Source organism: Leguminivora glycinivorella, chromosome 23 (assembly GCF_023078275.1).
Source record: "Leguminivora glycinivorella isolate SPB_JAAS2020 chromosome 23, LegGlyc_1.1, whole genome shotgun sequence".
Classification (NCBI taxonomy): Eukaryota; Metazoa; Arthropoda; class Insecta; order Lepidoptera; family Tortricidae; genus Leguminivora; species Leguminivora glycinivorella.
In genome coordinates, this window is record NC_062993.1 from 11,928,715 (window position 1) to 11,955,782 (window position 27,068).

Genomic DNA, 27,068 nt, shown 5'->3' on the forward strand with positions numbered 1-27,068 from the left:
AATTCAATTCAATTCAATTCAATTCAATTCAATTCAATTCAATTCAATTCAATTTATTGCATAAAATTAACACTGACAGTTAAACCTTACGTGCTAATTAGTTTTGTATTTCTTAGGATCTAACATGCAATATACAATATCAAGTACAGTGAAGTGAAACAGTTCATTGTTCATTAATGAAATAAATATTAAATTAAATTTAAATAGAACACAAATGGTAGGATTGGTAGGTATTTTGTATAGTGGGGGGTCTTGTTTGTCAAAGTTGTTAATTGCCATGATGTGAAATCCACCCTAACACCAAATAAAAAATATTTTTTGACCAAAATATATATATTATAAAATCAGGAAAAAGTTCATTGGTTCTTTTAGTGTAGATTTAACACTAATGTCAATCTCTATAACGTTATTTTTTATACTGATCGCTAGTTGTGCAAGTAAGTAACAATTTTTTTTATGTATCATAAGAGTTGGTATTTTTAAAAGTTGCATTAAAACTGTTTTTAGCATCGAATTTTTATAATTACGAAACAAACATCAAGGAATTTAGGGAAGTTCCTACTTTTTTTTTATTCATTTATTTTTAGAGACTTAAATCATTAACATGATTATGCCAGCTCCATTGTACCTTATTCTAGTGTTTACAAATTGTACTTATTAAAGTAATCAATAGCAAAACTAAATATTTGCTTAGCCTCCTCTGAGGTGGGTACTGCTAAAATGCTCTAAATATTTTAATATTATATTTGCTTCTAAATATTAACTTTGTTAAACATAATTATGAAATAACTAGCAAATATATTATTTTGTGTAGTTTCTTCAGAACTTCGTTGCATTTTATTTTAAGCTACAGCTACATAGCTATGATTAAAATCAATTGTACAATGTGAAATCATTTTAAATATCTAAGAGGAAATTAAGGAATCTAATTGCGATTCAGCGAGGTAATGCTGCCAGCATCTACGGAACACTGCCGAAGGGGGAATTTAAATTTTAGTTTTAATTTAGGCAATATTTAGATTTAGGTTAACATGGTTTATAACTTATTAGCTTATAATTTTTGAAGTCTTATAAAAATAAGGAATATAATTAGATTTATTAGTAATTAATGTCTTTTAATTTTTCTTAATTTGTTTTTTTTTGTTCAGTATTTTACCTAACAACATGTCTACCAATACATGGAAAAGATAGTGAGTTAAATAACCATAATGATAGAAGATCTGAAATTATAAGAAGAAGAAATAAACAGGTAAGGACAACAGAGTCTTTTAGGCTAGGCTATTTATAATTGGAATATAAAAGTAAAATACAAAACCACTTACAAAACAATAAAAAAAACATATTATAAAAAACCTAACCTAAGGTGCCGTCAGCAGCGGGGCAGGGCCCAAGCTGCCGGTGGTTAGGGCTGCAGAGAGAGGAACCGTCGGACTATCCGCGCCGTGTCCAAGATCACCGCCTTCTGCATCTGACCCTTGATCCAACCACCTAGCGAGAGTCTCTCGAGATGTTGGTCGAGACTCTTCGCTATGAAACCGTTCGCTTGTTTTTTTTATTATTATTATTATAAATGGGCTTACTTTTGGCCACAGACAAGCCAAGGGAAAAGTCGTGGCCTACGATGGAGTGAGCTCACCCAGAAGATGCCTGTTCACCCTAGATTTGAAGGTTGCCGGGTTATATGAGCTCGGAAATATAGCCGCCGGGCAAAGCGGGTATATTTATTAAAACCCTGAGTATTTTATTTAGCCTCCTAAGGCCCAAGGCGAAATTCGGCCCCTAGTCATTGCGAACCACGGTACTACCAGTAGTACTATTGTTTTATACTCGTTCAGGCCCAAACATTAGGAACACATTTTTTTAATGTTATTGTACTTGTATGCCACCGACAGCTTTGGGGCATATTTATTATCAGTTTATGATGCCTTTTAGGATAATCTGATTTTAATTAAAAAAGTCCTACAGGAAGGACCATGGGCTTATAAAAAAACGTAATTTATATTACGAAATTAAAAAAACTCACTTAAGATTTGTTTCTTTTTTAGTTTTATTGAATGAATACAATAAAATAATAGTCTTATTTAAATAATATAATGCACTAAAATCACTTTTAATCAGTCTTTAGTGGTTTACTAGACCCAAAAATTAAGATTTTACGCTCTTCTTGGACGAACGTTACTCCACTGCGAGCGTGAGATCGTCCTCTTGTAGGCGCTCCTTGACGACGTCCTGCAGAAGCTGCATGGCGAAATATCGGGTCCTGCCGTGGATAGGCTTTGGAATAGTTCTGACAGAGCAATATCGACGTAGGAACTAGAGGAATCATACCAGGATCTTGTTTGTACAAAATTTGTTTCTATGAGTTTTATGTCGCAAAAGTCTGTTTCCTTATCTTCAGTTTCTATTTCTGATTCCCTAAGAGCGAATTATGTTTCTCTGTCATTTAATCCTACAACAATAAAAGCAATATGTGTCAGTTTTTGCAACCACCACAAACATTATTATTAAATTATATGTAGTTGTATAAACCCGAGGTACTACTCATAGGACTTAACATTTTTACATCCCGTATTCCGTAAAATATAAGCAAAATCAATGAAATTATTACTTAACTCCGTAAAATAACTTATAAAAAAGAACATAATTTAAAAATTAGTAAAAAATTACTCAAGATTACATAAATAAAATTGGATTTACTAACCTCTCCTTCACGGAATACCCATGTCGCCGTCTGTAACTTGTCAGTTTGACACTTTGTTTTTATTTTTCAAGCTTATAAGTGTGTTCACATTCAAACTAAAATACCCCTCTAGAAAATCGTATACGTCAGTTTAGATTGGTGCGCAATTTGAAATCAAAATGATGGCTTTTATAATAAGTCCTACTGGTAGGACCGTGGTACGCTATGACTATACAGTCGTTGAAGAAGCTGGGTCTGAATGACCAACTTAATTATTACTATAGGAAGGACCTTGGGCCTTAGGAGGTTAGAAAGTGTTGTTAACGCCTCGATTTCAGTTATTCTCTTTATTCGTGGTTTAATTATGCTCATCGCTTCAAATTTTCTATTTTCCGCACTTGAATCATAATGTAATTATTGACGTGACGACCGGTCTGGCGCAGTCGGTAGTGACCCTGCCTGCTACGCCGCGGTCCCGGGTTCGAATCCCGGTAAGGGCATTTATTTGTGTGATGAGCACAGATATTTGTTCCTGAGTCATGGATGTTTTCTATGTATATAAATATTTATATATTATATATATATATCGTTGTCTGAGTACCCACAACACAAGCCTTCTTGAGCTTACCGTGGGCCTCAGTCAATCTGTGTAAGAATGTCCTATAATATAAAAAAAAAAAAAAAAAAATATTTTAAGACAATCAACTTCTTGTTCCTCAGTTGTATGGATCCAGGTATTTCAGACGACAAGGTGTCTCAACTCGTATTATACCTTTTTTTCCGTGGAAAGTGAAAAATCCCGAACACTTATGGTAAGTTATGTATGATTTTATACATGCTGTTTATTTATTATTTAGATCTGCTATAGTTTAAAAAAAATACGTAGTGGAGGTGAAGATACTGCGCTGGAGGCGATTTTTGAATCTCGCGTATGGGATTTTGTCTTTGTTACTAAAATACCGGTTGAAAACGGTGAGTTGCGTTGCTTATTATTTTCAGTGTCAATTTTCTGAATTCGAACGCGTGAGACTCAAAAATCGGCCCCCTGGTCGGGGGTGTTAACAGGCTGGACAAAATAAAAATAAAAATGCGTGGGGTCCCTCCGCGCGGCAGAAGTGTAACTTCCTAACATAACCTCAAAAACATTTTGTCAAGTGACCATCACCTTTTTGCGTTTTGTTGCCTTAGACCGCGAGGAAGAATAACCTAACCACAAAATTAAAATATTGAAAAAAACCCCGACCGCGATTTAGTGGACCTCTTTTCATGAAACATAGCTAATATCACTTCCGACTAACTCAGCTTTCAGACAAAAAAAATACTAAATCAAAATTGGTTCATCCGTTCGAGAGCTACGATGCCACAGACAGACACACACACACAGACAGACAGACAAACAAACAGACAGACAGACATACACACAGACAGACACGTCAAACTTGTAACACCCCGTCGTTTTTGCGTCGGGGGTTAAAAAGAGGGAGTCCTTTTCCCAACAGTGGGACACGACAGGGAAACAAATAACTCCTCGAGTGTCAGACTGGTTTTTGAGTTATTGGAATTTTGATTTTATTCTAATTTGATTGTCATAATCGGTTGGGAGTCGGCCGGCTGACACTCCAAAGGATAAGTATAATAAGTTATATATATTTGACGACCGGTGTGGCTCAGTCGGTAGTGACCCTGCCTGCTAAGCCGCGGTCCTGGGTACGAATCCCGGTAAGGGCATTTATTTGTGATGAGCATAGATATTTGTTCCTAAGTCATGGATGTTTTCTATGTATATTTTTATTTTTTTTATTTATTTATTGAACATAGTGCAAGCTTACAGTCTGAACCAATACACCTACACATTAACAATACATGCAATATAATAAAAATAAAACATGCTTAGGTAAAATGTCGTATAAATGTCGAACAAGTCAAACTAATCAAATAAACAATTAAGAGGTTAAATAAAATAAGAAAATTTAAAATAATGTCAAACAGATTACGGGTCAGTCAAATAAAAATTCATAAATTGTCTAGCAGTTTTGCATAAGTATGCTAAACGATCAGCAAACATGTCAACGTCAACGTGCTGAGTGAGCATCGCCTGGAGAAGCGTTAAAGCACGCGTGGTGGGCGCGTGCCTCGCGTAACACGTGCGAGCGGTCGGCCGCTGCAGCAGACACGGCCGGCGACGCGGTGCCACCGCCCCCTCCAAGTCGCGCGGCACACGCTTGGGAACTAATAACCCTATCTTTCCTAACACATCTGGGCTATCAACATGGTGGTGGATGATGGAGAGATAGTGTATCAGGAGCAGCAACTTCCTCCTCAAACCGAGGGTGTCTAGCCCAACCATCCCCGAGACAAAGATGGAAGGGTAGAGGTACGGGTAGTATCCATAAGCTTTCTTGTACAACCAGCGTGCAAATTTCCGTTGTGTTTTCTCAAGCATTAATGAATACTTGGCTTCATACGGATCCCAGACAACCGCACCATACTCCAACTTACTGCGTACGTAAGCATTATAGAGAACCTTGGCCACTCCGACGTGAAATTGCTTGGATATTCTCATTACAAATCCTAAGGTTTTACTGGCCTGCCTGCTAATGTTAGTGATATGCGAATGGAAGTCAAATTTGCTATCCAACATTAAACCCAGGTCACGAATATCAGTGACTTTCTCCAAAGACGAGCCCGCTAGACTGTACTCAGTTTGGAGTGCGGAACGTTTACGTGTGAAAGTTATCGCCTTACACTTTTTGGCATTAAAGGGAAGTCTATTTCTCACGCTCCACCCAGCAGCAGCATCAATATCAGCTTGCAACGCCGCACTGTCACTACTATCACCAATGCCTAGGAGCAGCTTCAGGTCATCGGCGAAAAGAAGACATTTAGCTGCCCTAATTGTATCAGGCAAGTCATTTATCATAATAAGAAACAGAGTGGGGCCAAGGGTACTGCCCTGACTTACACCAGACAGCGTACAGTAATCGCTAGACTCGAAGCCGCTCACCCTAACGTACTGTTGCCTACCGCACATATAACTAGCTAAAAAATCTAATAGCTTCGGCGTGAAGCCCACTAGCGCCAACTTGCCCAGCAATATGTCATTGTCGACCAGGTCGAAAGCTTTTCTAAAGTCGAAATAAGCTGCATCGACCTGGCGACCAACATCCATCTCCTTGCAGACATAGTCAGCAAGAGCAACAAGATTCGTGACAGTGGATCGCGACTTACGGAAGCCGTGCTGACTGGGGTGCAAGCGATCTGCCACCTGTACACTTATATGGCAATTGAGCATGATTTCAAATATCTTGCCAAACACAGGCAGCACGGCTATAGGCCTAAAAGAGGTAATATCCGTATTGTTACCTTCCTTGGGAACTGGCGTCACCCTAGAAGTTTTCCAGCGATTTGGATAGATGGAACATCTGAGCGAAAGGTTAAATATATGCATTAGAGGCGTAACCAATGTATCAGCACAATCTTTGGCTAGAAATACTGGGATACCGTCCGGCCCGCTAGATGAGCGGGGTTTAATTTTACGTATAGCCGCCCTTAAATCAGACTCAGAAACGAAGGGAATGGAGACAGTTCTCGAGTCACCGGAGACATGTGCCACGCGCGCCGCGGCCGCCGCGTCCAGGTTCGGCCTATCTTGCTGGAACACGGAGCTGAAATAATTGGCGAAGGCATCCGCAGCATCCTGACCACTCACTTCTCTTCCTTTAAAATAAAAAGACTCGTCACTGTGCTGTCGTTCCCTTTTTTTGTCTTTGACATAATCCCAGAACTTCCCCGGGCAACTAATAATATTACGTTGTACATTATGAAGGTAAAGTTTATACGCATCATCAATCAAATACTTTACTTGTGTTCTGTAATATTTGAACATATGCCAATTGAAATCCTTGCCTTCTTGTCTGAAACGTTTCAAGTGAAAATATTTTAATTTAATATTGCGTATAATCTCCCCTGTGAACCATTTTGGGTATACGTATTTAGAATTATTATTAGTGCGATTTTTTAAAGGAACAAATTGATTGATACACGAATAAAGTTTGGTGTACAGAATTTCGGTAGCAGAATCAACATCAGCAGCTGACAGGAGATCGGTCCAATCAATGGCTGCCAGAGCCGGATAGAGCATTTGGTAGTCCGCCTTACGCCAGTTCCAGTCTGGGCAGGAGGCGGCGCGCGAGCGCGGCGGGGCGGACGGCGGAGGCAGGCTGCAGGGAAACGTTACTAAAAGCGCAAGGGGTGGGTGGTACGCGTCCATCGGGACCAACGCTTCATCAGAACAGGCATATACCGACAAAAGTTTTTCATCCAAATCACTCAGCACGAGATCTAACATGCCCCCGTGTTCATTAAAAACATTATTATATTGAGTCAGTTTACAAAAGTCGCAAAATAAATCAAAGTCACATTTAACACTAGAAGAACATGAATTAAGATTAAAATCGCCTAACAAAATGAAACATAGGTCAGGATAAGCACATACAGCATTTTCAATACATGTCAAAACATTCGTATACTGGTCAGCATTATAGCTCGGAGGTAGGTATACGACACAACACAGAAATTTCAAATTCTTATAAGTGATTATTGCAAATAACAATTCCATATCAGTGGTAAGGCCATCGATATCATGGAGGACACGCATTGAATAGCGGTCTCGCGCGGCCAGCAGCACCCCGCCCCAGCCGGCGTCGCCCGCGCGGTCTCGTCGCGCCACGCGCCACCCGCTGGGGAAGAGCTCACCGTCGCACACGGAGCTTGTCAGAAAGGTTTCCGTAAGGCCAATAATGTCAAATTTACAAGCTATAACATTCTTAATAAACATGTCAGTCTTAGATCGCAATCCCCGGACGTTCTGGTAGTTAAACAATAGTTTTTTCTGCCGGGGGTGGGCCGTCGACACGGCTTTTCCCCGGCCGGAACGAAAGTTCTGTCGCCAATATTTAACACATATTCCTTCGGCCCAATTACTAGCTGACAGCACTCGGTCAGAGAACTTTGCGGGCACTCCAAGCTTGAATGATGAATAGTTCCCCCGGGGCTTAAGGGGTTCGACCGTACACACGTCACTTTCACAGATAGTCTCCAGATGTGCCCGCACTTGTTCAGCTGTGGTGCCTTCCTGAACGTAGCATAGATGTAACTGTTGCAGTCGCTCCGCAGCAGACAAGGGAGTAGCACCAGGCGGCGCCGTGCCGCGGCACATGCCACTCTCGGCGCCGGCTCGTCCCACGAGACCGCTAGCTCTGCTTCTACGTCTGTGTCCACCGACGTCGCTGCCACAATAGCCGTTACCCCCAGAGACTCCTTGGGCACCACTACGATCACGATTACTGTCGTCTTTGGAGGGTGGGTTAGACATCCGTCCCCTCCTGTACTGCACACTTTTCCAAGCTAGTTCGTTTTCTGCAGTAGTGGAGGTATTGTCACGACTATCATCGTCATGGTCATGGTCGCTTGCATCACCGTTAACAACATTAATTTTCCTACTATCCAGCGGCTTGCTTGCAGAATTTGGAAGAGCCAGAGGAGCACTTTCTGGTACAACTTGTTGTATAGAGCAGAGCGCAGGGGATTTTGTCGTAGTAACGGGGTTGCCAGTGGTAGAAATAGGCAAGTTTAATTTGGATGTTTCTGGTTGGGGTGACAAATGAGCACTATGTGCAGATATATCCACCTGCTGCGTTTGCTTGCATGTGCTAGACGGTGTTACAGTCGACGGAGAGGTGGTGAATTCATTTAGTTTAGTTAATAGCGAGCTCTGAATATCTAAAACCTTATTCATTGTTTGTTTAAGCTCAGTTGACATGGGCAAGATGGCATCCAAGAGCCAAGAAGGGTTCCGGTTTGCAAATAGAGTGTTAAGCTCTTCCCTTATAATAGATCGTAGTGTGGCTCCGCCGCATGCACACCTAGGCGGCGGCTCGTCCACTCGATGAGTTTTCTTTGACCTGTACTGCCCTCGCTCAATGGTGATATTTTTAATGTCGTTATCCAAGTCCAAATCTGAGGTATCAACTATTTCAGCAATTGAACCATCATTACCCATACAGTTGCTTAGGCTAGGAAATAGACGTGTAGTGTGTGTACTACACCTCACCCACACACGTGTATTCGTCTACTATATAAGCTGTCACTTAGGTTATTTGAGGGAATATACCTCTATACTCCGAGATAGTTGTTTGATTCAACGTCCCACATCACATGGCGATCCTGCCAGTGCGGCCTTGTGCTGCACTGGCGGCGCGCCGCGCCGCGCCATTGCAACCAAGGCCAAGGATATAATTAAAAAAATATATATTGAAGGACACTTTATGGATTATAATATTTATAATACTTCAGTGTGGACTATTGAAATTTATATTTTCGGTGAATTTAATTGGTGAAACTTTCTCATTTAAAAAAAAAAAGTTATAAAAAATCGGTGACTTCGGACGCATTACCTACAGTGTAAATTCAGTGTTCAATTCCGGACGAGAAATAAAGTTCGTAGACTTCGTTAAGAGGTGATGTTAACAAAACTTTTTTGATGATAAGTACGAACTTATCATACGAATGTGAACGTAAGTGATATAAACTGGCTCGATTTAAACACAGTGAAATAAGGGATAAAAGGATGGTATGCAGCAGGGGGTTGTTGGTGTCGTGATGTCGCTGGACGCAGATGCTGGCACAGCCAGTATATTCCGGCATTGCCAGCACAGGATGGATTGCTCATGGCCTTATCTCAGGTCCTGGGCAGGCGAGTAGCGAGGACAATACAACGTTAATGTGTAAAAGTGTGTATTAAAAGTAAAATAGTGAACAATTTGTGTCTTATAATTATGTAAAGGACATCGAATTATATCGAATATTTTGTGTTTTGTTTTAAGTAAATACTAAGGTTTTGTTAGGTAAGTGATATAGGTAATCAAGAATAGTTACAAAAAATGTACGAATTAGGCAACGGATTCAGATTTTTTTTTAAGTGACCCATATAAAATTCCGTTTTATAACGAAATTAATGTAATGTGTGTGTTAAAAAAAAAAAACTTTTTCAATTTGTTGATTTGATATACAAGAACAATTATAGAGACATACTTTCATTCTTTATGCATTTATGGCGCATGACGGCGGCGCGTGTACTCCTTTTATGGATCGGTAGGCGCCGTCTGTTATTTCAGCTCACATTACATAGTTGTCAGGTCATAGATTGGTTAAAATATATTAGTAATACAAGTATATTTTAAAGTAATCGATAGGTACATTTCAGATTTAAACATATTGAAGTAGGTCAAAATATATAGTTTACTTAAAATAAATAAGTTAATGTTATTTTTACGTGTTTTTACGAATGAGCAATTTGTTTTTGTATCGGACTAGACTTTCTTTTACACGGTTCTGACAAAATATATATATAAAAAAAAAAAATTGAGCTTATTGACAACACTTTTATATAACAGCGAGATATTGTAAAGGTCGGAATTTTTTTGTGAGAAGTAAAGGTAAGTGCTAAAGAGTTAACGTTGGTTTTAAATGAATGATTTTGAAAGGTTTGTAAAGTGAAATAATGATTCGTTTGGTCTTAAAATGGAATGGAAAACAAAAACATTTAAGTTTTTCTAAGGACCCTGACCTGATCAACTAGGAGTTGCGGAAAATCTTATATGTTGATGTTTTCGCGGTGTGTAATTGCGTGATTGGGGTTTGAACGTTTTGATTTTGTAAGAATGAAATGTGAAAGAAATTGCGTAAAATAAAATATACCTATCGCAACAACAATGACCCGAGAGGCGGTGTTGTGCGACTAGGTTAACAAGGGTACGCCAGGGTACAAGGCAGGCTAGGGAATCCTTGGAGATCTGATCATGATTCGGTCGAGTACCAATCGTGAAGACTCCTTGGACACATGGAAGGTTATTATGTAAGGAAGTGTTAAAAGAACTGCCTGTATGCGAAATATATTGTATGTGTGCGCGCTTAAAAAAAAAATATCCTTGTACCCTGAGCAAATAAATACATTGTTATTGATAGGTCGGCCGACCACGAATGCAAGCGTTGCGTACCCTTGACCCTTGATTTAAGTGAAGCATTGAAGATGCCACTTTATGACGATATTTAATGTTGAATAAAATTAATATAATACATGTACTCTTAACTATAGACGCGTCATACTAAAATACAAATGTAAAACAATGAATGCAAGTTACAAATAACTTAAATAATATCAAATATAATAAATGGTACCAAGGACAAAAACATGTATTGTAATACATACTTGACATGCGACTCGTAGTGTATTGACGAATGCACTACGGCATTTAAAAATGTGATTATTACTAATTAGAGAGTATACATTTAGTTATGTCTTAACTTGTCTTATCGTGTTAACTTGTAAGTTGAAATTGTTTGTTTTTCTAATTACGGTTGTGTAAATTACATATATTATTTTTACACGAATATGTGTACGAATAAATAGCTATATAAAAATCCTTTGTTTCAACTTTATAACTGTAGCTATATTATTATTGTTTTGTTTTATTTCATCAAAAAAAAAAACACAGTGCTTTATAAAATTGTAAAAAATCTTTAAACTGGATCTGAAACTAAATGCAAATTTTTTCTCTGAAAAAAAAAAACTGGTTTTTCTTTTTGTGTTGGTATATTTTTGGTTAATATTAAACAAATTCTTTATATTATAGACTATTTTACATTGTTAAACACTATTTTTATATCGTAGTTATCTTTGGATCCAATTATACTCTTATAACGAATGTAACAAAGTATAATTATTTTACCAAAAAAAAATGATTAACTTTTGAAAACTTATTTTAATCATTTTTTTTTTTTCATCAAGAAGGGAGGTGTAGTGTGTGTACTACACCTCACCCACACACGTGTATTCGTCTACTATATAAGCTGTCACTTAGGTTATTTGAGGGAATATACCTCTATACTCCGAGATAGTTGTTTGATTCAACGTCCCACATCACAGACGTACAGGTGTATTTGTATTTCCAGTTTTGGGTATTGTACGTCGGCAATCCATACAAATCCAGCAATTGAGGTCCTCGTTTGACAAAGCTAGGTATCTATCCAACATTAACCCGGCACACAATAAGTCGTACGATTGAGCGCATTTACTACATTTCATGTATCTTCCATCTTCAGCTACTAATTTGCAACCAGCGCACAGAGCCATGTTGGACGAAACCGCTGAGTATATTGGCTAGGATAAATATGCTAACGTGATGTGGTTTCCGAACGCTCCCTTCTGTTGACAGTTGCAATTATGATGTTGGCATACGTGCTAATGTGTCACCCTCTATCCAATCTGTCGCCAATGTCACTGTCAGAAATGTCAACGTCAGTTTGCTTCAACAGCTGTGTACGTCACGTTGTTATCCCGTTATCTTTGACGAAATTTCGGATTTTTAAAGTGTAAACGGTTATCTACGTACTTTACTGTGGCAGGAAACGTTGAAATGTTGTGCACCGTAGTTGAATTTGACGTGATTTCGTCCGCAAGGCGGACCACGCCACTGTTGTACACTTCACCACAATGTTCGTAAGCTTTTATAACTTATTAAGGATTAAAATTTAGCGAGCCTTCTCTTAGAGATGTTTATCTTGCTGGGGTTGCCAGCCTCATTTAAGACCAGACTTTGTAACGGCTGGGAGTTAAACACGCAGTGAAAATCCGAAATTTGCACAAAAACTATATTTTTTGAATTAAAAATCGGAAAGTAGGTACACATATAAAAAAGGGAGCGCAAGAGACGTGCGGTTGGCGCGGAAGCTAGATCGGAACCATATAAGTATGTATTTATCTATATAAGTATGTATATCGTCGCTTAGCACCCATAGTACAAGCTTTGCTTAGTTTGGGGCTAAGTTGATCTGTATAAGGTGTCCCCAATATTTTTTTTATGACATTTACGCTATTAGCTAACGTGTTTTAAAACGCATAAAAAATTGTAGATACTCACCAAAGAGGATCGAGTATTATAGAGAGTTACTGTCGAAATAAAATCTGTAATCACAGTGCATAGACTGCCTTCTCTTGGCTTAAAACTTTTGAACCTCAGTTTTGACAATTTGGCCCATAGTCTTAGCTTGATATGTGTTAAAATATCAAATATTAATATTAGCGCCATTTAATAGCTGAGCGTACCCCAAAGGTGTAATGCCATCTAGGCCACCGTACTTTTTTTTGTATGGTACTGAGGTACGTTTTTTTCTTAGACTTTATCTGACTATACGGAGTTATATGTCTTTGGTAAGTACTAAGTACCCAACTCAATGAATGAATGAGCCAATAAAATTGTTCGACTTTTCAGGACAGTCCGTACAACCAAGGCCACTTCTCGCATATACTACAACTTGACCCGAGAGCGATGCGATTATATGAGATTCCGATGTATGAAGGCGTACAGGTATAGTATATAGGCCATTTTTTTTTTTCAAAGTTATCCACCCCACCTTTTTTTGTAGGTATTTTTTACGCGATTCATACTTAGAATCGAGAGCTCTTTCGATCCTGATAGGAGAAAAAAAATGTCCCAAGATTTCCATACATTTTTTCGAACCTTCCATTCCGTTACCGCCATACAAAATGTATGAAAAAATGGTAACGGAATGGGAAAAAACCTTGGGACACTTTTTTCTCCTATTAGGATTGAAAGAGCTCGCGATACGGAGTGAAAAACACATAAAAATTTCCAAATCCAAAAAAAAATGGGGTGGACAACTTTGAAAAAATTACCCATATATCAGCCGACATAGTTCTTGGGCATAACCTAACCATAAAATTAAAAATGTGAAGAAACCTTGTACCTATATTATTAAATTAAAACGGGACTTAATCGCGTAAAACTTACGTTTTATATTTAACCCGACGTTTCGGACATGACATTACGTCCGTGGTCACGGGTAGACTGGCTGGGAGTTGTATCAACATCTTCTAGCTGTACGAGTTTTTCGAACTACCCGCACTTGATTGTCATCAGTCACTTTTACGCTAGGGTTGCCACTCTGCCTACATACAACACTCACGACATCCGATGATATGGGACCGGAAGTTATCTCACGTTTACACTTGCTAATCACTGGATTCCACTAAGATGAAATTTCTAACCTTTTATTTTGATTAAAATTACGTCGGGTTAATATAAACGTAAGTTTTACGCGATTAAGTCCCGTTTTAATTTAATAATATGAGTGAAGATTGTGTTAGTTTAAACCAATATAACCTTATACCTGATTGTAAACGGGAAAAAACTGGCTCTTGAGACAGAAGGAGACCTACTTTGAAAGCCAGGGACCAATATATATACGTAACCTTATAGTTGCATTTTTTTTATAGCCAATAATGTGTCCCACTGCTGGGCAAAGGCCTCTCCTGTTTTCCGCCACTCGTGACGGCTCTGTGGATGCTTTCGCCAGCCGCCACAAAATGAGTCCAGGTCTTTCCGCCATCTCATCTTTGGTCTACCTCGGCCTCTGGTAATTTGTGGCGCCCATTCGGTCGCTACCTTGGCCCATCTCTATGCATTAGTTAGTTGCAATAAAGAATATTTTATTTTATTTGTAGGACAGGTGCGGTATGCGCGCGCACCGTTGACTACATATATTTTAGCTTCCGCGACTACTGCGCTTTGGACTTCCACAACTGTCTCTCCAGATTGGACGGTAGGTCAATGTGTACATCGCCTTCACCTGCTTCACCATAACCTTAACTCGTTGCAATAAGGTGTAAAAATTTAGGTAGACATGGGCCATAAGTTTGACGTGTCTGTCTGTCTGTTTGTCTGTCTGTCTGTGTGTGTGTGTGTCTGTCTGTGGCATCGTAGCTCCCGAACGGATGAACCGATTTAGATTTAGTTTTTTTTGTCTGAAAGCTAGTCAGGAGTGTTCTCCATGTTTCATGAAAATCGGTCTACTATGTCGCGGTCGGGGGTTTTTTCAAAATTTTAATTTTGTGGTTATTTCAAAGTTGTCCACCCGACTTTTTTTGTAACAGAATCGCGAGGTCTTTCGATCATGATTTTAGAAAAGAAATGTCCCAAGATTTCCATACATTTTTCAGACCTTCCATTCCGTGACCGCCATACAAAATGTATGGAAAAATGGAAACGGAATGGGAAAAAACCTTAGGACACTTTTTTTTCTCCTATTAGGATTGAATGAGCTCGTGATTCTGAGTGGAAAACACATAAACATTTCCAAATCCAAAAAAAAGTGGGGTAGGGGACAATAGGCTACTAGACTCGTATCGAATTTAGCACATCAAGTTATTGTTTTCTGTAGTATTTGACTTAAGAAATCAATATTTATAGCTTGCGGGGATTAAAAGTGCGTGATGACTGCGTATTTTTAATTAAAGATGTGTGTATGTTTTTTTTTTTAATTATGGACTCCGAAAACGGTGTTGGCCAATGGAGTGACGTCACATAATTCAGATCAACTATGGAAATTAGAGGTAGTAATCTGATCTCCATAGAAGCAACCTCTATTGTATTAAAATTCATAGTCGTTGACGGGTGTGACAATGTGAAATATTTTTTTCTAAATATACTGACGTCATGTCATAGATATTCTATAGATTAATATGGCTGATGTTGTTTCTGCCTGGCCCCTATTTCAAAAAGGCTACAATTGTCAGTGACATATGTCGAGCGACAATTGTCGATGACAGGTGACAAATTACAATTTTATAAAATATTTTCTATAGAATTGCTTACAAACATGACAGGCATTTTGCTAAAATTGTATGTATTACAATTATGTTGTGAAACAATAATTATTATTTCTAGGCGACATATTTGTAGAATTGTCGGTGAATCTCGACAGGAGGATTAAGATGTGTCGAATTGTGTGACAATTGTAGTAATTTGTGGTTGACATACGCGTTGTTCAAAATGGCTGCCCATGCGAGTGGTATAGTGACACTATTTGTGATAGTGACAGTAATTCCTACCTATATACATACTTAGGTTTTCGTACTTAGTTAGGAGTTCCTGTTACTTCGCCGTCGATATAAGTTTCAATAATGCTACGTAAATATGAAATTAAATTTGTAGCAAACTACGGATATCTCAATTTATTTTTATCATTGTACCATCAGCAGCAATGTTAGTACCTTATTACAAGGGCATAAAGCCTACCGATGATTAGTTAAGAGTGTTGCTGTTAGTAAACGCTATTGGCCCCTTCGTAACATTATTAGTACTTAGGTATATTTTTGAGATTTCTCTGCGTTAATACATATTATTATACTAAATTGTGTTTTTAAACTTATGTATCATAAAAAATACTATATACCTATGTACCTAAATAGCTATCATTAATATTATTTTATACAAATACCCTCAAATTAATTTAAGCGTTTTTAAATGAACGAGTTACCTTCGTATTTAGGTACACCGAATTCCAAATTCAAATATTTTTAGTTTAGTTAAGCATTTTAACTATTAGTTTAGAATAGTTTTAATTTGTTTAATTTGTTATTTGAATATTTTTATTGTAGTAGCTAATGGTCAATGTTTTTACTTCTTCTTTTATCCACGTTTATAAGAACTAAATTTTATATATCTTAATAATTCAAACTTATTAAATACTTAGTATAGTGCCAAGTTAGGTATATATCTTAGATATTTCTATTTCTTTGCCAATTTGCCATACACCCGTTTCAATCAAACGTTGAGCTATTCCTTTATATTTAAGTACCTATTAACTTTCATTGCGGATATTAATTTGTTATCAAATTTATCAAATAACACGAATTTGCGGTCGGAAATCAATTTTAAGATAGTCATCTTTCTTATTATATCCATACTGCAATATTGTTTTTGAAACAAAATACTAACACATAACCAATGCCTACTTGATACACATAAATAATGTTACCGAAGAAAATTATATAATGGTGGGAGAGGATTTAGGTAATGAATAGTTTTAAATAAGTTTTATCGAAGTTAACAAAGGCATTTATATTTATAGTCAGCCAATAAACATAAAAATATCCATTAAATAAATTTACTTATTGCCATTTGAGTCGTGACAATTGTATTCTACAATTGTCGCACCTGTCAGCGTGGTGAAACCAATAATTCTACATATGTAATATTTTGTGACAATTGTCGCACCTGTCACCTATATGAAATTGGGGCCAGATCACGTAAAAGTAAACTTTAAATAATTTTTTTGCGGCTTTTTAAGTCGTAATAAAATATGGTACTATTTTTTTTTCGTTTAATTAGACAGTAATTAATAATATAAGACATACTTTGAAAAAGGGTCAAGTAGCCTTTTACTTTGAAAAAAATGGCCCACATATTTATGAACTCGACTGTACACAGACATGGAAATAATGTGCGTCCCTTGTGCAATAAAGAGCGTCCGGAGCGACCGGACCTTTTTTTAGGGTTCCGTAGTCAACTAGGAACCCTTATAGTTTCGCCATGTCTGTCTGTCTGTCTGTCCGTCCGTCCGTCCGCGTATAATCTCATTAACCGTTAGCACTAGAAAGCTGAAATTTGGTACCAATATGTATATCAATCACGCCGACAAAGTAGAAAAATAAAAAGTTAAAAATGGACAGATTTTTTTTTTTCATTTCAACCCCAACGTGTGATATATTGTTGGATAGGTATTTAAAAATGAATAAGGGTTTACTCAAATCGTTTTTTGATAATATTCATATATTTGGAAATAATCGCTCCTAAAGGAAAAAAAGAGTCCCCCCCTCCAACTTTTGAACCATATGTTTAAAAAATATGAAAAAATCACAAAAGTAGAACTTTATAAAGACTTTCTAGGAAAATTGTTTTCAACTTGATAGGTTTAGTCGTTTTTGAGAAAAATACGGAAAACTACGGAACCCTACACTGAGCGTGGCCCGACACGCTCTTGGCCGATTTTATTTGTGTAAGGTGTCCCCAAAAATGTATTTATTATTTATTGTACTGGAAAACTGAAGATAATTTAAGAATATTTGCATTTCAGCTATATGGTCTATTGCCTACATGGGATATTGCACGGCCCTCAAACTAGAGAAGGAACTCTATGTTGGTAGGTAGAAGTCTTCTTCAATAACATTTAGGGCCAGTTGCATCAACCACATTTGACAGACGCATCATCGTCACTCAGCAGACGTCTATGGAACTTCCCATATAATCAAATGTAACGAACGGTGACAGACGGTTTAGAATAGAATAGAATAATGTTTATTCAGGCAACACACTGTACATCATAACATTACAAGAACAAATAACGTAATAGGAAACAATTATAAAATCTAGAAGAAGAATACGATACAGACAGATGAAAAGAAAAATTAGTGAAAATCAGCGCTTCGGCATGCCGTGGCAATATGTTGAGTGGGCTCCCAATTTAACATGTAGATTGTGTTGTATTTATCTTTGTTATATTTGTCCAAACTGATGTTAAATAAAAAAATATTCTATATTCTATTCTATTCTAAGAACATGTGAAGCTGAAATGGTCTTCACTCAGCAATGCAGTTGGCACGACTAGGCGACCTAGGCGTTGCCAACGGCGCTGGTATTCTGTGGAGCCAGAGAGGAGTGCGGGACAGCTGAGCATATCGCGTGACTTAAGTAAGTCTCTATCGCACTTACAAATAGTGCGATAGGGACGGCCTGCTATTTTATCGTCTATCGCGCGACCATGCTTCCCGTGCTGGTGATACATACATACGTATATTATAAGCAGGGATTATATTAATTTATAAATATTAAGGATGTGATCGATCCAGGTTTGATGCAACCGGCCCAAAAACTAATTAACCAATGTACATGAGCACAATGTGTATGTGGATGTGGATACCATCATCATTTAGGAGACCCGTCGTCAGGCATGAGTGCTCGCGGTGGCTAAACAGAGATTCCATGACTAAGAATGGAATTTTGAGCGTTGCGAGTCTTAGGTTATAATAATGCTCTCCACGGCCGAAATCGGCCACGGCGACTGCTGTCAACTCCGGTGCTGTCGTTGATGCGCTCGCAACTCTTAGTGGCTGACGAAGCAAATCTTGGCGGTAAATGTTCGCGAACATTGCGGTCATGTGAGCACACCTTTAACGTAGTTATATGCTATTGCCGCAGGTGGTCTTGCTTTAATTTTGTCACGCTTGGCGTCAAGCTCTAAGCGCCTCCGAGATTCAAAACCGGTTACCTTAGTATTGCAGTTCGCCATTCCGTACGCATGGTCGCCTACTGCTCCCATCGCGAGGGCTCTATGTCACATTTTTTCATGTGACGCTTAAGCACATCTTAGTTTATACTTATATATATATATATAGTCCTCCTCGCCGTGTCCGGCGACGGCGACTCCTCCAACGGTTATTGATCCGAAGCATGGAACGCTCTGATGTGGCTTGCGAAGCCAAACTTGGTTTTGAAAGTGCGATCACAGGTTGCGCAATGAAGCTGGCCGGCAGGGTTGTAGGTATAGCTATACGAGGGCTTCGGTCGTGTCTTACGGAGATGACGTTTAGCATCCAGGTCTTCCAAACGTTGCCGCTCGTATTGTTCAACTTTTTTATGCACAGTTGCGCGCCATTCAGTTCTACGCAACGCCATCTCCTCCCAGGAGTCACTCGGTATGCCGCAAGTGGTTAGGTGACGCTTGAGGACGTCCTTGTGGCGTAGGTACTGACCCCCCTGTTTCCTCTTTCCGACAGCGAGTTCGGAATAGAAAACCGCTTTGGGTAATCTACTATCGTCCATGCGTACGACGTGGCCACCCCACCTCAACTGGTGCTTAATGACGAGTGCCTGGATACCCGGCATCCTGGCGCGACGGAGGACCTCCGTGTTCGGTATTTTGTCCTGCCACTTTATGCGCAGAATACACATACTACTACTTACACTTATATACATGTTACACATACTTTATACACACTTATACACATACTTTATACTTATATACATGATATGTTAAGTTTATGTGGATAATTGTTTTATTCTATCTCTTCCATTGTTATTCTCATGCCAAAAGTTTTATAATCTTTTCTTTCCCAGATATGACCTACGACCAAATGTCCAACAACTCAAAACTCACTCAAATGTACATAGCTGATGCGGGGGACGAAACCGAATTCGAAGCCTATGCTACCTACTACACTTCCGAAGTCACTGAATCCACAGCCCCTGCCCCCTTCGAATATCAATACGTCAATTTCTTCGACGAAGACGGTTCAACTATGTTAGACGATGAAGGAAATGTTGTGACAGACAGGATAAGAGTCACTATAGTGTACTACAATGTTACTGATGAAAATAAAAATTTGGTCCTGGACGAACACGGAATTCCCGTTACTGTTAGAATAACTACTACTACTGAAGCTACTACTACTACTGCAAGTACTAAGAAGGCCGGTTAGCAAGAGCTACAGTCGTGTGTGGAAGAAAGCACGAAACTTGTCATCTATGAAAAAACAGTAGCCAGTGGAAACACGACGAGCTGTTAATTCAATTTCAATTTTATTTATTTAAAGGGCCAACTGAGAGCAATGGTTAATGGTTTCCCTCTTTCCCCTTAATTTTTAACCCACGACGCAAAAACGACGTGTTATAAGTTTGACGTGTCTGTCTGTCTGTTTGTCTGTGGCATCGTAGCTTCTGAACGGATGAACCGATTTAGATTTAGTTTTGTTAGCTGAGTTAGCCGGGAGTGTTATTAGCCATGTTTCATGAAAATCGGTCTACCATGTCGCGGTCGGGGGTTTTTTAACACGCTTTTATTAGGTCGTCGTGTATGTAACTAACTATGTAATGGAATCTGCGGAGGCTAATTTAACTATCTTCCAGGGATCGTAGCGTAATGAAAATTGGCAGCTGTATGTAGTTCTGATGACAATACAATAATATGATACTGTTGAACTGATCTGATGATGGAGCCGGAAGATATGAACTGGAACTACATGATGGAACATCGTATCATAGCTGTTTTTGGGTTTCTTAGAAAAGTCTTGTAATGAACTTTGACTACGATTAGGTTTCAAGGTCTGATGATGGAGCCGGAAGATATGAACTGGAACTACATAATGGAACATCGTATCATAGCTGTTTTTGGGTTTCTTAGAAAAGTCTTGTAATAAACTTTGACTACGATTAAGTTTCAAGGTCTGATGATGGAGCCGGAAGATATGAACTGGAATTACATGATGGAACATCGTATCATAGCAGTTTTTGGGTTTCTTAGAAAAGTCTTGTAATGAACTTTGACTACGATTAGGTTTCAAGGTCTGATGATGAAGCTGGAAGATATGACCTGGAACTACATGATGGAACATCGTATCATAGCTGTTTTTGGGTTTCTTAGAAAAGTCTTGTAATAAACTTTGACTACGATTAGGTTTCAAGGTCTGATGATGAAGCTGGAAAATATGACCTGGAACTACAGGATAGAACATCGTATCATAGCTGTTTTTGGGTTTCTTAGAAAAGTATTGTAATGAACTTTGACTACGATTAGGTTTCAAGGTCTGATGATGGAGCCGGAAGATATGAACTGGAACTACATGATGGAACTTCGTATCATAGCTGTTTTCTGGTTTCTTAGAAAATACTTATAATGAACTTTGACCACGACTAGGTTTCAAGGTCTGATAATGAAGCCCGAAGATTGGCACTGGCATTCCATGATGGCATAAAAGAAAGATCAACGTAGTATTTAAAATAAGTTGGGTTAGGGTTTTCTTGTGACCCCCCGCAGGTTGCTCACCTTGTCGTGGTGGAGGGGCTTAGTAACCGTGGCTTGGTCACCCACGGTGAAGCGAAGAAGCAACCAGGGCCGGCTTGTTGATGGGCGAGCTGGCCCGAGGAGGACGCTCCAAGTGGGCTTATTACGGTGCCGGTATTACGGTGCGCCGTTTTCCCTATCCTTTGCGGCCGACTTGGTTAGCGGTGGAACCAGAGACCATTCCCACCGCCGGGCGCCGGAACTCTTCTGGCGCCCATGGCCTCTTTGTGGCGGACTCGAGGGGGTCCGTCACTGTACCCATAAGTGGCCGAGGAGGAGGGTGCGCCCTGTCATCTGGCGCACTCATTGTGGAGGGCCGTTGGGCATCCACGGAGGAGCTGCAAGTGGGCGGCTGCCGCCGGCGGGGTCGCCGTTGTAATCGTAAGTGTTCCGGTAACCCCGCCAACAAGGCGGCGAGGTGGCATGTGGGGGGGTTTTTAGTGGGTATACCGTGGCCTCATTAGCCAATACGGGAGTCCCACATAACCACTAGGGTCCCCCCTCGCACCCTAGTGGTATGCGGAACGCATTTTCCCCCCCTAAACTAAAAAAAAAGTGTTTTCTTGTGACCCTTAAGAGCAAAAGTAAGGGGGGCTCGGGGGGCGAAGCCCCCCGCATAAAAGAAGATCAACGTAATATTTAAAATAAATTGGGTTACGGTTTTCTTGTGACCCTTAAGTGCAAAAGTAAGGGGGGCTCGGGGGGCGAAGCCCCCCGCATAAAAGAAAGATCAACGTAATATTTAAAATAAGTTGGGTTAGGGTTTTCTTGTGACCCTTAAGAGCAAAGAAAGGGGGGCTCGAGGGGCGAAGCCCCCCGCATAAAAGAAAGATCAACGTAATATTTAAAATAAGTTGGGTTAGGGCTTGTGACCCTAAAGAGCAAAAGTAAGGGGGGCTCGGGGGGCAAAGTCCCCCGCATAAAAAAAAGATCAACGTAATATTTAAAATAAATTAGGTTAGGGTTTTCTTGTGACCCTTAAGTGCAAAAGTAAGGGGGGCTTGGGGGGCGAAGCCCCATAAAAAAAAAAAGATCAACGTAATATTTAAAATAAATTAGGTTAGGGTTTTCTTGTGACCCTTAAGTGCAAAAGTAAGGGGGGCTCGGGGTGCGAAGCCCCCGGCATAAAAGAAAGATCAACGTAATATTTAAAATAAGTTGGGTTAGGGTTTTCTTGTGACCCTTAAGAGCAAAAGTAAGGGGGGCTCGGGGGGCGAAGCCCCCCGCATAAAAGAAGATGAACGTAATATTTAAAATAAATTGGGTTAGGGTTTTCTTGTGACCCTTAAGAGCAAAGAAAGGGGGGCTCGGGGGGCGAAGCCCCCCGCATAAAAGAAAGATCAACGTAATATTTTAAATAAGTTGGGTTAGGGCTTGTGACCCTTAAGAGCAAAAGTAAGGGGGGCTCGGGGGGCAAAGCCCCCCGCAAAAAAAAGGATCATCGTAGTATGTAAAATAAGTTGGGTTAGGGTTTTCTTGTGACCCTTAAGAACAAAACTAAGGGGGGCTCGGGGGGCGAAGCCCCCCCATAAAAGAAAGATCAACGTAATATTTAAAATAAGTTGGGTTAGGGTTTGTGACCCTTAAGAGCAAAAGTAAGGGGGGCTCAAAAAAGAAAGATCAATGTAATATTTAAAATAAGTTGGGTTAGGGCTTTCTTGTGACCCTTAAGAGCAAAAGTAAGGGGGGCAAAAGTAAGGGCTTTATCAACGAAAAATTTCACGCCACGCCACTGCTAAGCACGTCGCGAAGGTCTACAGATCCCAGAGCCACTATCAGTCTTTTAGTTGCTTAGCAAACTGTCGCGTCCACGTTCCATAGCCAGGTTCAACCCCACGCAAATATACTAGAGAGCGACTGAGAAAATTCAACCTTTTGTCTCTTTCCTACTCTGTAAGATGAAATCCTTAAGTTCTGTATTGCATTAATCTTCAAATTAGCGCAGCACTATGAAAAAATTTTTAAATGAATGACTTAATTGCGATAAACTTGGTACCTATACATCAGGGGCCCATTTCTCGAAGCTACAAGTTACAATTTTCAACTGGTTGTCAATGTCTAATATGACAAGTTGGAAAGAGACTTCCGCTTGTAACTTGTAACTTTCAGTTTTGAGAAATGGGCCCCAGGTGGTATTAATTCTTATTAAGCAATAGCAATACGTGTTAAGCCACAAATGGCTTGCGAAATTCGCCTACTTGAAATAATATTTTTGTTTATATTTTAAATATATTTCATTATTAACGACTAAAAAGTATAAAATAAATTTATAGTTTAAAAAACTCTAGAAAAACACGCTTTTATAAATGCACGTAAAAGCCAAAAATAAATTATGGATCGTTCAAGTTGTCTCTATTGCTGGGATGAAGAGTAAACTATGTGCTTTTAATTATAATATTTGATTGTAAAAGCGTGGGGCGCTGTAACAGGAACAACTTTTTGTATAACTTGCTGAGAAATCAAGTTAAGCTATATTACGAGAAGCAGTTTACACAGATTGGCGCGCTAACTGGACTTGCAGCACGACTGCAGCGCCCCACGCTTTTACAATCAAATATTATAATTAAAAGCACATAGTTTACTCTTCATCCCAGCAATAGAGACAACTTGAACGATCCATAATTTATTTTTGGCTTTTACGTGCATTTATAAAAGCGTGTTTTTCTAGAGTTTTTTAAACTATAAATTTATTTTCTTTAATTATGTGTACTTTATTTCCTTTAATTTTGTGGTTAGGTTATATCTCCCCATTTTTAATGTTCTTTACCTCGTCTATTATATTAGTGCGCCCTATTCATTGCCTGTTTAACAAGGACGCTGAGTAACAATGTTACATCAAACCAGAAATAGGCACAGAATCGACATTTTCAAGTGTATATTATATGTCACTGTGGTGAAAATAGCCCACTGTTTCTTGTATGGATGCTTGATCACTCCTGTTGTATCTTATATCCATACTTTATCCATACTATAATTATTATTTAATATTATAAATGGGAAAATTTCTTCTTCTTTCTTCTTTCACGTCTTTCACGGCAAAACGGAGCGACGAATTGACGTGATTTTTTAAGTGATAGTTGAACAGATGGAGAGTGACATAGGCTCTTCTTCGTCTCTTTCTGATCCCCACTTACCTAAAATGGGGGGTGGAAGTTGGTATGGAGCATTCCTCAATTTGACATTTAACGCAAGCGAAGTCGCTAGCAAAAGCTAGAACAGTATAAAACAGCATTAATTACAATTTGTGATGTTTTCTGTAGTTACTCGTACATACAGATTCAATTATGATATGTAACTAATCCTTTCATAGACCCGACGAAATCCGGAAAATGGGTGTTAGCGGGATCAGGTAAATTGGATTCTAATTTCGGTTACACCGAATTGTAACATGATAAAAATAAAAGTTACCGTACACAATAAATGGTTCTAGTTTCTCAACCTCAAAGGGTCATTACTGAAAAACGTCGTACTATACACGCGCCCCTTTCGGTCGTCTTTTCATTATCATCATCATCATCATATCAGCCGAAAGACATTCACTGCTGGACATAGGCCTCCCCCAAAGATTGCCACAATGACTAGTCTTGCGCCACCCGCATCCAGCGGACTCGTGCGACCTTCTTCGCATCAGCCCACCTTGGGCTGCGCCTTCTCGTACGCGATCGCCACTCGAGAACCTTCCCGCCCCAACGGCCATCGGTCGTGTTTTAATTTATCGCAACTCGTTTCGAACTTCCTCTTTTCCGCACTTATATCGTAATGTACTAAAGCGTCGTTCGCCACTTAGCATCGACAACAATCGTTGACGATTAACATTTAGCTGGAGGCCCTGTTGCCGTAGCCGAATGGCATTTCTGCGACGCGAAACTAAAACTAAACGCCGCGAAAGGTAGTCTGGCTCTGTCACGCCAATATGCAAGAGCGATAGAGATAGATATCTACGAGCGTTTCGTTTCGTAAGCGTCTTTGTCAATATATTATGTTTGTTTCACATTGTTTAGTGTATTAAAACGTTATATTTGACAATGATTACTGTTTTTCTTTAAAAATACTCAAGTACTTATACCTATTATAGAACTAGTTCATCCATTTACACATTTACGCCGTGGCATGCGTGAGCGACGGTCGCGCGATGGTCGTGCGACGACGATGAGACGCATACGAAATCAAACCTTATCGATATGGAAGTATGAGACGCGTCGCCCATGCAAGACACGGCGTTATAGAGGCCGAGTGAGTCACATCATGTACTGTGTGCGATTCGCTCACGATTTGTGAGCGATTTTTGCAGAAATTGATATTTTTACTTACCTGTAATAGGAAATAAATGTCTCAGGCCCTTGAGCGTTCATAAATTTCGTGTTGTTGCAATTAAATATCACGAAACGAGGCACTTTTCATGCGTTTACTTCAACTTACAAATATTAACGTCCGAAAGTCGCAAGCTACTACAACTACTACAAGACCCATTCGTTTTGACATTTAGAATTTATTGTAGAAGTTTTTAGACTAGTAAGTAATTTTATTCAATTTAGACTGATATCGTTTTATTAATTCAATGTAGTTTTAAAACAATGTTGTCCATTACACCAGTAAAAATAAGATGAATATCGTAGATTGTTGACAATTTAAAAGTGCTTATTGTAAGCCTATTTGAATAAAGAATATTTTGACTTTATAAGTTCGTTTGACTCGCTAAAATAGATACGTTTGCTCCTTTCGGTGTGACAGTGACCCACTTAAGTAGATTAATGAAATAATTACAGTGTTTTCGAACGACTGGCGCCGTCTGGATGGGGCCATTACTCGTTACTTCGACTCGGACGAAGAATGTTATAACAGCTTCTAAGTTTCATAGACTTACTGCATTTTGGTTCTGAGCATTGTATGACGGTATGTGACCCGTTATAAAGATCTGGGGCCCGTTTCTCGAAAGGTACAAGCCTCGTATTACAAGTGCGCGAACTGTCAAATCGTATGGGTTTCCATGGAAACACACTTGTAATACAAGACGTACCTTTCGAGAAATGGGCCCCAGAACTCAGTTTCAGGTCAATTAATTCTGAGTGTACACTTCTATTGGACGTGCAACGGGGCGAACATGATAAACAATTGAAGATCATACAAGTGTCCTGAGTGGACGCTGTGTAGGTTGGACGCGCGCTCGCCCGCCCCGCTGATCGCTCCGCTCCGAGCGTCCACTCAGACCTTAGGTACACTAAGAAAAGAACGTTCATTACGAGTATTACGTAACGGCTTATGAGGAACGGATTCAAGAAAAAATTGAGCTCGTTGCAGTTGAGAAAGACAATAATTGGGACAATAAGGAAAGGGAAATGTTAAAAAAAAAACAGTTTTATTAACATGTTTAATTGATTTAATTAAAAACATATGCATTTATTGAGTTCATTCAGTTGATGACGATCATTTGTTGACTTTTAAATAAATACAGAGTGTTGGTGTCTAAATAAAATATTTAAATCCTCTTTTCGGCCCTGTTTGCATTCTCTCAAGTATCGTTAAAATTATTTGATTTATTATATAAGTTTAACGTGTCTGTGTGTCTGTCTGTTTGTTTGTCCGTATGTGTGTCTATTTGTGACATCGTAGCTCCCGAACCGATTTAGAT

At 39.1% G+C, this 27,068-nt stretch overlaps 1 protein-coding gene and 1 long non-coding RNA gene across 2 annotated transcripts; one reads left to right on the plus strand and one right to left on the minus strand.

Moving 5' to 3' along the window:
- The first annotated feature begins 257 nt into the window (after positions 1-257).
- On the plus strand, positions 258-20,269 carry LOC125238411. The gene is made up of 7 exons (XM_048145737.1): positions 258-437; positions 1,149-1,249; positions 3,401-3,492; positions 13,012-13,107; positions 14,265-14,362; positions 17,678-17,743; positions 19,717-20,269. Exons 1-7 carry the CDS (start codon positions 389-391, stop codon positions 20,076-20,078), a joined length of 864 nt encoding a protein of 287 aa, XP_048001694.1. The 5' UTR covers positions 258-388; the 3' UTR covers positions 20,079-20,269.
- LOC125238412 lies at positions 2,391-2,995 on the minus strand. Its single transcript, XR_007178442.1, has 2 exons — positions 2,702-2,995; positions 2,391-2,449 (listed from the first exon to the last, which is right to left on the minus strand). It is a non-coding gene; the product is annotated as an uncharacterized LOC125238412 (long non-coding RNA).
- Positions 20,270-27,068: the final 6,799 nt, after the last annotated feature.